General features: G+C 41.8%; 1 protein-coding gene across 1 annotated transcript; it reads right to left on the bottom strand.

Moving 5' to 3' along the window:
* Positions 1–1,745: 1,745 nt before the first annotated feature.
* gchfr (GTP cyclohydrolase I feedback regulator) lies at positions 1,746–7,471 on the bottom strand. The gene is made up of 3 exons (XM_004540781.4): positions 7,271–7,471; positions 6,660–6,754; positions 1,746–5,707 (listed from the first exon to the last, which is right to left on the bottom strand). Exons 1-3 carry the CDS (start codon positions 7,304–7,306, stop codon positions 5,578–5,580), a joined length of 261 nt encoding a protein of 86 aa, XP_004540838.1. The 5' UTR covers positions 7,307–7,471; the 3' UTR covers positions 1,746–5,577.
* Between the last annotated feature and the right edge of the window lie 3,547 nt (positions 7,472–11,018).

Here is an 11,018-nt window from a genome sequence, read left to right as displayed (position 1 = left end):
AAGATACTGAAGAATAACATGGAATTAGTCTTTTACATAAATTGCAACACTAACACAATGAAAAAAAAAATTGTAGCCCGTTATTGCAACGTCTTTGCCAGTAATTGCTATTGTTAGCCAAGTTTCAGATAATGTAAGAATATCAGTATCCAATGCGTTCACCCAAATTTTTCACTAAGTCCAGTTTAGGAAGAAGATTAGTGACATTTAAATGAATAATACCAAGTCCCAATCTAGCTTTAAATCACAAGGAACATTTAAACATTTGTAATCTGGACCAGGATTAGGCCGTATATATTTCCAGATAAAAGCAGCAAAAGAACAACGAAGCCTTTTTTTAGAAGTATCACAGACTGATTTCTCTTATTGCTCAGTCTCTTTGGGAGGTGAGAGCACAGGGAAATAAACCAGTCATATGGAATAAATAAATGAATTAAATCAGACAGACTGAGATCTGCACTGATGTTCCCTATGAGAGGACTAGAAAATGAGGTTTATCTTGCTCTCCAGACTGTTGTTGTGCCTCACGTGGACAGAGAGCCCAAAGAGATTGGCCTTGCTACACCACACATAATCAAAGTTGCATAATGCTGTAATTTGCATCTGTCAACCATTGTCTGGTTCAGTGTGACTACTCACTGCCTCATTATTCAAGCCAAACAAGTGTGATGTAAAAAAAAATCATTCTTGTCTGCACTCTCATTCAGAAGCCCTGATCCAAACCACAGACTCTCTGGTGTAACTACGTGGAAATCGTTTTTTCGTCCATGCTAAACCAGTAATCAGGCTGCGATTGGAACACAAGGTAGGCTTTTATGGAATTCTTGTGGGCTTGTGTGATGAAAAGTGAACATACTAGAGGCCCTCCATTATAGAGTTGGTGGTTTAGATGATTTTTCCCATTTCTTTGTATTCACTAGAGAAATTGTCTACTCCTGGGTCTGATCTTTGGTGGACATTGAACATGTGCATTTTCTATGCAAATCCTTTATTTTATAAAACTCAAACAAATGGTAAAAAAAAAATAAAAAAATTACTTCTTCATGGATCTTCAAATCCAGTTTTTATTTTGCGACTGACGAGAGTGAGTAGCTTTGTGTAATTTACACGCCATAGCAGTTCCTTGCAAACACTTGCTTTGAACAGAAGGTGGTTGTGGCCCTCCGATGACCATGTTGGGGATGTCCTCTCCCTTTATCATCATGCAAACCCAAGAGTAAGAGAACCAGTGTTCAGAGCAATCTGAAGCTTGAGCTTTTGGGTTATAGAGACGGTGTGTACATCAACTGACCTTCTTATTGTAAACATGAACATTCACCACAAAATGTATATACAGTACACTGTGCAGCAGGGGTGTCAAACATATGGGCTGGGGGCTAGAATCTGATCGACAACGACTCAAATCTGGTCCATTTATATTTGCATGGCCTTTGAAAATGTAAAGGAGGGCATAAATGTTGGAACTTTAACTGTATTTCCTTAGTTTTTACAGCTTTTACTATATTCATACCAAAACAAAGTAACTATGTAATAAACAATTAAGTGACAGGAAAGTACTTTTTTCAGTTTCTACCACAGTTTCTTTTCAGAAACAGATTTCTTTCATTACAGCAGCATTTATTTATCATGCAGAAAAACCGAAACTTACAGTTTAAAATAAACATCTTTTTTAATACATTCAAATATCTCAGTTGTGATTTGGTTCTTGTCAGGGACCAAGCAGTAAGGCATAAAGGACACAGGTGTTTAATTTTAAAAAAGGGGGTTTTATTGACCCAAAAATATGAAAGATAATTAACAAAGCCAAAAAACTTAAACAGGCAGACCAATAAAAGAGGTCAACTCAATAAGCTAAACTCAAAATAACAAATAACGAAACCACAAACAAACATAAGACAAGCTGACCTTCTGAAATGACACACGGGTAACTTAAATACTGGCTTGGCTAAACCAAATGGCACACAAGGGGGGAAAAAAGGCTGCCATATAACCAACTATCCATCCATCTATTCGCTTCCGCTTATCCTTTTCAGGATCGCGGGGGGCGCTGGAGCCTATCCCAGCTGTCATAGGGCGAGTATAACCAACTAATACAAAACAATTAAACAAACTTGAAACAACCCCCAGGCAATGAAGCATGTGGTTTTGTCCAATTAGGCTGTCAGCAGTACTTCAGCTCTTCCAGCCCTTTGCCACATCTTTTGCCAACCAGGAAGGAGAAACCAAACCCCAGGTAACTCAAAGAAAGAAAGATATATTAATATAACATAAAACAGAACTTTGACATTGCAGTGTTAATATGTGTGCACGCCATATAAACATTTGAAGGTGTGACAGAAAAGAAAAGAAACAATATATTGGACAATAAGTAGAATATATTTAAAGTAGCGACTGCAAACTTAACTAAAGTGAAGCAACTAGTGTTGAGGTGTGGAGCTTACCCTGTGTGGCTTCCCATCACAGTGCTATATAAATAAAAGTGAACTGGTCTGGCCCTTCATATCAAAGTGGGTTGTGTGTGGTCCACAATGTAAAATGAGTTTGACAGCTCTGCTCCGCAGTACATATACAACATAAAAGAAAATGCCTTAATATATTAGTGACTTTGGCTGAGCTTTAACGTAATTAATTAAATCTGATTGGCAAGTTAATGGCTATTATTGTTGAAGAAGTTAATTTTTTATGCGTCTGCAAGCAAGTACAGCTGCTGAAAAAAAATGTTCATGTGCAACACTAATAGATGGAGAAAGAGCAGAAATGGGAGAAATATTTGAACTTTTTTTCCCCCAAAGGTGAGCACTGCTCAGCAAGTGACATTTGATAAACTTGAAATTTAAAGTTTACATGTGATGTCCTGATACGCTTTACACTTTTTAAAATCATTTATCGGCTTTCTACATCACGTTTTTCGCTAAATTATATTTTCATGAAACATCTTGCAAAACTAACTGTAGCGCACTAAATGTTGTGTTATTCAAAGGCTGCATGAAAACACCGGGCAGTTTAGTGCAAGCTGAACTGTTAGTTTGCAGTGATGCACGAAGTTGTACTGGTTACATCTCGGTTACTGTTACTTGGTTGCATCAGCGATTGCAGACATCAATTTATTTTGATCGATGAATTTATATTTACTTTCTGAAGTCTGTCTTTCATACTAGCTTTATTGTGTCTATGGGTTGGAAATCAGCCATATAGATCATGAAACATCTGAGTGTATTTTCATGAATTCATTTGGCTAAATCCACAAAGAGCAGTGAATATCCTAGTAGCGGCAAAATGCCGGATCATCCCAGTCTGTACAGGAAATATCACTGGAGGCCACAAAACAGCTTATGTGACTTATTTGTAAGTAGTTCTTTTCACCACGTTACACAGCTACACCCAGTCTAGGGTTCCCCCACCTGCCAAATCCCACTTTAACACCTGCTTACGTTCCTAGCTGCTTTAAAGCCCACTAATTAACACATTTTATTGTGGGTAAGTCTAATTGTGAAAAAAATAAAAGCAACACTCTGACAGGCTGTTAGGTGCTGAACTATTTCTTGGCAGATGACTTTCTGGAGTCATGCCGTCATTGTGAGGTAACCAGTGGAGACTCTGGGAAGTTACTGGTCTGAGCCAAGAAACAGTCTGGCGCATAACCTAATTTGGCTCTGGCTTAGGCCTGAACCCACAGACACAAGCTTTATCAGTCTTCCTATCATCCAACTGTTGATGAAGTTTTTTTTTTTTCTTTTCAAAACCAATGCACCATTGTTTTAATCATGAATTTAAAGCCCACCCTCTTGATGTAGAGCTGAGCTTGTTTCAGTGCAACCAAACTCACTCGCCCCACTCCACCCTTGGCTTTCATGGATCGCGTCATAACTCATTAACCAGCGTAAATTAAAGCTAGAAATTTGGTGTTCTTTTTCTGACAGTGGCCTCAAAAACAAATTCTCACACTTCTGATTTTGTTGTTCTACAAGCAAACTGTTGCACAATAGGCTTATGTAATACGTATCCAGAAGATTCTGTATTGCTCATTTACGTTCTCTGACGTGACGTGCTACCTCTCCGTGACCCACATAAAGGCAAGCCTTACCGTGCCAGACTACTGTGGTCACCCCTGGGTTTCGTAACAAGGTTCGAACAGTCTGTTTTTCCCCTGTTCCCTATGGGGGAAAACTATTGCATAATCGCGTGTCTGCATTTGCAGGCCTGTGTGGCGGTGCTTTCTCCTGTCATTGTGTTATTTAGGAGCCACAGTGCAGCTTCGAAACATCCAATCTAGCCATCCATCTCCCCGCCACTCCTGCACCGCCTCACCGTGGCTGTTACACAATGTCCAGCTGTGGAGCACAGCAGTGTGTTGGGAGACATCTGCGCCTCTCCTCCTGCAAAATCCCCTCATCACATGGTTTTGTTTACGCATAGCTGCTTTCAATATCCCAGCGATGTGAACAAAAGAAAAAAAAAACAAAACAAGGGGAACACACAAACTCTGTCCAAATGACACAAGGAAATACAGTCACAGGAAATGCATTCGCCACCAACTCTGCCCCAAGCCCACAGTGGCTTGTGCTGCATGCAAACCAGGATGGATGAGCCTGTTGCTCTGTCATATCACCAATTATGGCAGCGGCACGGAATCCTCACGGTATCTCATTGCTTCCCATTTTCCTCACATTGTCTGTGTCGAAGCAGTCACTGCGGTGTACCCAAACAGTATCTGGAATGTCTGCGGTAACAGAACTGGGAAGCACCGTCTCCTTTTGATCTTTAGCAGGGAGGTAGATGCTAAGTCATGTGTGAGGCAGCAGGTCTGGTAAGAGTTTGGCTGTGAGCTAGTTGGCAACGTTTCTGGTTTGCGGGCTAGCGATCCAGGCTGGCCCCAGACATTTGTTGGCAGACCCGAGGCTGTAATGAAACCACCCAGAGTGTTTTGGCTCTCGCAGCCAGACTTCTGCTCTCAGTGTTCCTGCGACACTAGAGTCTCATCTTCAAACGTGTAGAGACCCTGTAATGCTCCACAGAGCTGTAACAGCCCACGACAAGTAACAATAATGTTTACCGTGTTTTATTTTTGATGTCCTGTATGCATCTGTTTTACAGATTTTCAGACGATTACACATTATGTTTAATTCTGTTTAAACTGATTACTTTTAATAATAAGTACACAATCCACATAATGACATCATTAAGTTAGAAACACATGTTTTAAAGAAGAATTGTCTTTACACAGCGATGCATGTACAAATGTTTCTAGTGTTTTAATTAGAAAAAAGTGAGGCTTGGTTCAGGATAAATCTACTCTGGTCACTACACTGTATCACCGGTGCTAAACAGTATTGACAAAGGCAAACCCCTGTAGTTTCAGTAATCCCCTGAATCTGGTGACCCATCATCTAATCTGAGACTTTATGTAAGGGATAATCTCAACTTTACTTTTGTTTGACTATGGCGTTACTTTATAGTTGCCAATATCTTAAATGTAGAATGTATAGAGTAAAAACAGGGATATTCTGCAGAATTCATTTACCCCTTTAAAGGCTTATACAAGTACCCGCCCTCCCAGTACGGTATCTTTGTGATCCATCACTCCAACTCCTTGTGAAGACACCACACCAGTGTCTGTCCCACACCTGTCATGGACACCACACGGAAGCCAATCTTCTCCAGCTTGTCCAGCACCAGGCGAGGCGGGTCATCCACGTGATACTCGGAACTGAAACAAGCATAAACAAAGCAATTCTGCTTTCCACAGATGTGGGGATTTCTGCATCTCTCTTGGAAAATAGAGTGCTGTTAATTGTTCTAGTGCTTGTTCACTTCCTTCCACACCTTGTTTCATTTGAATCAGATTGCCAATGGCAACACCTCCCTGATCTGTATTCCATCACCTTGAACGGTTTACTCCAAATCTGCAAGGCAGCAGCTTTCCTCCCCCCTCCCTAACCACACTGAAGCCTTTTCTTCTATACGACCCGATTTCAGCTCTGCTGTCAACATGTACATGTTAACTGCCAAAATGTACAAAGCATCAGTTTTAAGTGCCTAAATATGGATATGCTGCCCACTGTGAGCAAATTTACAGTAGACTTGGAAATAAAGTCTGCACGTCTGTGTGCAGCTAAAGATCAGAATGGAGGCAATGGTTAAATCTTACCCATTTACAATCACTGATAAAAATTGTTTCACAAAAATTATTGAATCAGGAGCAAAATCCTGTCAATCTTTGTAAGAGACATCAGCCTCATGGTGCTTAAAAGCTTGAGCTGAGATAGGCTTACAAAACTTAACCATTTATCCTTGGGTGTTTCACATGGTAGCTCTGAGGTCAAACAGTGCAATTTAAGAAAAATGAAAACAGAAAAACGCTGCAAAGACCCTCAACTAAAGTGTTTTTTGGGAGACAATAAGGTGAAGGATCAGCTACAGTAAATGGCTAATAGCAAACATCTATGGTTTATATAAATCATGTGATTAAATCACACAGTGCCTTGCGTCTTCCTCCTGCTATTCCATGGTGTTACCGTCACCCCAAAAACACTTCCGTTCTGATTTATTCAACTTCCGTTGTGTTTTAGCTGCAAAAGATTTCACCTCTCAGGGCCATCATAACACGCTTCCCACATTTGACCTATATAGCTCCCATGATTACTGACTTAGGTACTCACAAATTGTTCCCCAGCATAGTCGTTTTCCTCGCTCCCAGGTAATTCATGACCACTGGATCCGAAAATTCATCCCCCACATTTGTCGGACCGTTCTCCTGCAAGGCAGCATTAAGTGTATTACCCACACAGCTTAGAACTTACTCTAGAAATATTGGGGGGAGACAGCATCCCTAAAAAAATTGTCTGTACAGCTCTCACTGATTGCACCTGCAGCCCTCTGGCAGGTGCACATGATAATCTCCAATATCTGAACATGCTAAAAATAGATGATCCAATATACTTAAAGGGTACTGGAGGAATTAGGCTGCTGGAGTCGTGGAGACATCAAAATGAACATGCGCAAACAAGAGGCCGACAACTGAGCAACATGTGTTTTTAATTGACGTGGCACACACACATACAAAAAGGTCCCACGCACGCTTCTCGCGTCTTTTGTAACCATAACTTTTTTCCCCCCAGCGTGCCGAATATTACCGGCCATTGCATAACCAACCTTGGCTGATCAGTAGGCTAGTGTGCGCGCTGTTTGCAGTCAAATAAACACATCTGCGAGTCAAACGCGCCTCCCCCGACAGGATGATGGGAGTCGTTTACGTATGCAAGATACACACCAGTCGAATCTGTGTGCTGACGAACATGTACGGCATCCCGCTCGCTAGCTTTGCTCCGGTATTCCCCCAGGAGTGACTGAAAGAGGTGTCCTCACAGATAAACGGTGCCCTCTTCAACTCGAGCTCCAGCTGACTGCGCTTAGCGGAATGCGGAAACACCCACCGCGACGAGCCAATCACAGAACCCCTCTCAGCATCTGTCAACAGCCCGCTCTGCACAGGGTCTTGTTCAACTGGGATCGCTGGTTTGTTGATGTGCATGTACGAGAAGGAAATGTTAATTTATAGTTTCATTTAACTAAGTCATTTTTTATTCTTCCAGTGCGAAAGTTGACTTTAAAATCTCATCATTCTTTGGATGGGAATTTATTTAATAAGCTACACATTTATTAAATTACATTTCAGCCACAACCAATTGTGCTACACATTTTCTTTCATTTTCAGGCAACTTACTGCAAGTGGAAAGAAATGCAATTTCAGTTTCCGTGGTCGCTGTCGTACAGTCTGCTCTATGTATTTGCATGTATTTGTTTAATGCATGTATTATATTAAACCTGCACTGTCTAGAATTCTCTCCTTCCCAGAGATTTATTAATTTCCTCCTGAGTTCGGTAATAATAACTCTGGATCACTCTTGTGACTGGGAGGGAAATGAAAGGCACAGACCAAAGGAAAGCAACAATGGTGGGAACTCCGATAAGATCAGTAATATGAATGTAATGTCCTGTGGATGCCAGAAAAGCCTGGTGGACTCTCAGTTAGGCTTTGCATGTCATGGTCAGTGGGAACAGTAATTTAAAGCCTGATCGCTGCTTAATAATATTGTGATGGTAGGCAGACGTGCATCCAGGCAAACCAGATTCAGAAATGTCCTGTGGTGCAATCAGTTTTGAAGGCATAAATCGAACCAAAGTGGTTTACCATCAAATCAAATATGTTTTTAAGATTGGGTCGTGTATTTGTCTTAAATTTAATACGTCGTTAGCAGTCTGAATTGACAGTGTTAAATGGCTTCTGACATTATACAGAGCCTTTAATGTGCATCTGCTTGATTCAGACTGGCATCTGTGAGTGGTGGGGACTGCTGAGAAGAGCTGACCTCTACTGGCTTCTGAGATCAGTGAAATTCATTTCCTATTTGTTTTATTTTCATTTTTTTTCATTAACAAGTTAATTGTTTTGTATTCAGTAAAATCAGCTTCAGTTTGGATCATCTGCACTACTCCTAGACATCAAAAAGAAACCAGCTGAGGTGGTTCAGCCCAGGGGACTCAGGGATCCCTCTTGGGTGTCTTCTGGGTGAGGTGTTCCAGGGATGTCCTACCGGGAGAAGGCCACTCTAAACAGATTATATCGCTCAGCCTGGCCTGGCAACACCTCAGCGTTCCCCTGGATTACCCAGAGGAGGTAGCTGGGAAGAGAGAGGTCTGAGATTCTCTGATTAGGCTGCTGCCCCAAAGCCTGACCTGAGATAAGTGCAAAAAGATGGATGGACGGATGTGATACAAAATGAAAGAAACAAGTCTTCACCATTAAACCAATGAGATCTGCTGCAGGAGAGAAAACAGGAAGGCAGCAGAGTTATTGCAGAGGCTCCAAAAACAAAGCAGAGACCCCCTTCTTGCCAAGAAGAACCCTCTCTCTGCAAGCATGTTCCTATGCACTGAGACACTTCCTGTGCTCCTGCAGCGTCTTCCTGCACTCGCTCATCTGCTGCTGGTTAATAGAGTCCAGGGTCAACTCCTCTCTGACCCTGTGGTGACAGTGGAGCACATCCCTGGTGGGTCCACGGGAAGCAGCGTGATCTTTTGATGAGGTCTCTGCCTTAGCCTCTCTCAGCTGAAGTGTGACTGCCTGCTGCCGGAACGCTTCCATCAAAGCTCCTTTTCTCTACACAACAGTCATAAAAATACAACCAAGAAACACAACTGTGCTCAAGTTGAGTCTCGGCCTGTTTACAACATATGATATTGAAAACAGAAACAGACATCAATTAAATTCAAATAAATAAGCTTCATGTCTTGTACGTCCAATCCGGCCGTTGTGTCGGACATCCCACTCGCAATATCAAGCTTCACATAATCAATGCGTTTGATGGATTTACTTGCTGTGAATAGGCGTGGGCGAGAAATTTGCCCTGAAAGGGTTGCGCTGCTAAAGCGATCGCTCTAAATCACTGAGTGGGAACTGAATAGGAATGAATTATACAGCAGACAGTGTATGCATTTCACGATTTACTGTAGGTGTGTGGTGCTGGGGTTATTATTCCACTATTCAGCTGAGAGATTTAAACTGTGGGAGATTGCAGACAACAGGCACCTCTGACAGACTGGGTGCTAGGCTTGAGCACAGCGTAGGTTTACATTTGTTTAATTGTGATGAATCACTGCATTGTGAGGCCATATACTTTTTTCTTTAGAGCTTCATAATCGAGTGCCTGCAACTGCCTTGTGTAGCCTGTTTCTCCTCCAAGGAGCCTCGCGGTCCCTCTTTTGCAAGGAGATACATCACTGACCTCCTTTTTCTTTGCTTTTTTCCAGATTTCACCGTGCAGCTTACATAAAGCATCTCCGTGCTGCAGCGATATTACCCGACAGCAAGGTTCAGCTCTTTCCTCCTCCTCCTCTTCCACCACCACCTCCTCTCTGTTTTCACCTCACCTCACCTCCTACTTTGAAATGCTGCGCTCACTGATAGATGACACAGCCGGCATAGCGTTATGAAACATGTGCGAGCGTGGTCACCGGGTTAACATTTTGCTGAGAAACACCAGGATGCGGTTTAGGCGGTTCTGCGTACTGAAAAGGAGGTTTTGTTTAGGGAGACTTTCTCCCAGTGATGAAGAAAAATGTCATCAAATATTTGGAGCAGCGTTTTCTCACACACTGTCTTTTCTCTCGTCACCTCAATTTAGGGCTTGATTTTGTGCGAGAGGCATGTCCCTTTGGGTTACCACAAATGGGATTGATTGGGCTACTAGTAACAGGAAACAACACGATGTGCAATAAACAGAGGGGAACAGAGAAGAACTTTACGAGGTCTTGAATGCATCTATCAAGCTATCAAGACTTTTTCTCTGGTCTATTCTGTGTTTCATTCTGAGGATTTGTAACCCCGACAGCCATCATTTAGCTGGAATATTTGTCTCTTTTTAATTTAGATTGTTGATGCTGTGAAAAAAGACAGAACAGTGATTTGCTTAAAATGACCTGGGACATGTCTCAGTTTATCTTAAATGTTCCAAGAACAGCAGTCTGAGATTGAAATCCTTTGGGATTTATAAGTAACTGAGCGGCTGCGCACCATTTACTGTTTGACAACATGATTAAAACACTTCCAAGCATGCCTCAGTCCTTAGTAAACCTCAGAGTTAAAGACTTACTGCAAATAAAGTCATAGTCGAGGGTTAAAGATGATTTCTCGGTCTCAAAATACTACTTTGACTACTCAGCCGGAATGTTGATGACATGTCTCCTTCTAAAGTCTGAAACTTAACAGGATTTATTGTTACAAGATGTTAATCTGTTTGGAAAGTGCCATATAAAGACAGGGTGAATGAAATGGTAAGTGTGATGGCTAATTGAACAGGGAGAGGAATGACAGCATGGATGTGTAGCAATAGGACTGATTCAAATCTCGATTCTCATCAGGCCTGTGGTCATTGGAATGTTTTGTATTATATGCCGCAGCATGTGGTTGCTGTTTATGCACAAGTCCGGCAGAAGTAATCTGCTCTGTGTATCTTACA

This window comes from Maylandia zebra, linkage group LG19, assembly GCF_041146795.1.
Source record: "Maylandia zebra isolate NMK-2024a linkage group LG19, Mzebra_GT3a, whole genome shotgun sequence".
Lineage (NCBI taxonomy): Eukaryota > Metazoa > Chordata > Actinopteri > Cichliformes > Cichlidae > Maylandia > Maylandia zebra.
Note: the sequence above shows the minus strand (reverse complement) of the source record. Positions and strands in the feature narration are given on the sequence as shown.

What these genes read in the sequence shown, in the direction of transcription:
- gchfr (XM_004540781.4), bottom strand. Translation starts at nt 7,306, where the DNA reads ATGCCGTACATGTTCGTCAGCACACAGATTCGACTG. An exon ending in TCAGCACACAGATTCGACTG is followed by an intron (nt 6,755 to 7,270) that starts GTGTGTATCTTG and finishes GCTGCCTTGCAG; the next exon opens with GAGAACGGTCCGACAAATGT. An exon ending in ACTATGCTGGGGAACAATTT is followed by an intron (nt 5,708 to 6,659) that starts GTGAGTACCTAA and finishes TGCTTGTTTCAG; the next exon opens with TTCCGAGTATCACGTGGATG.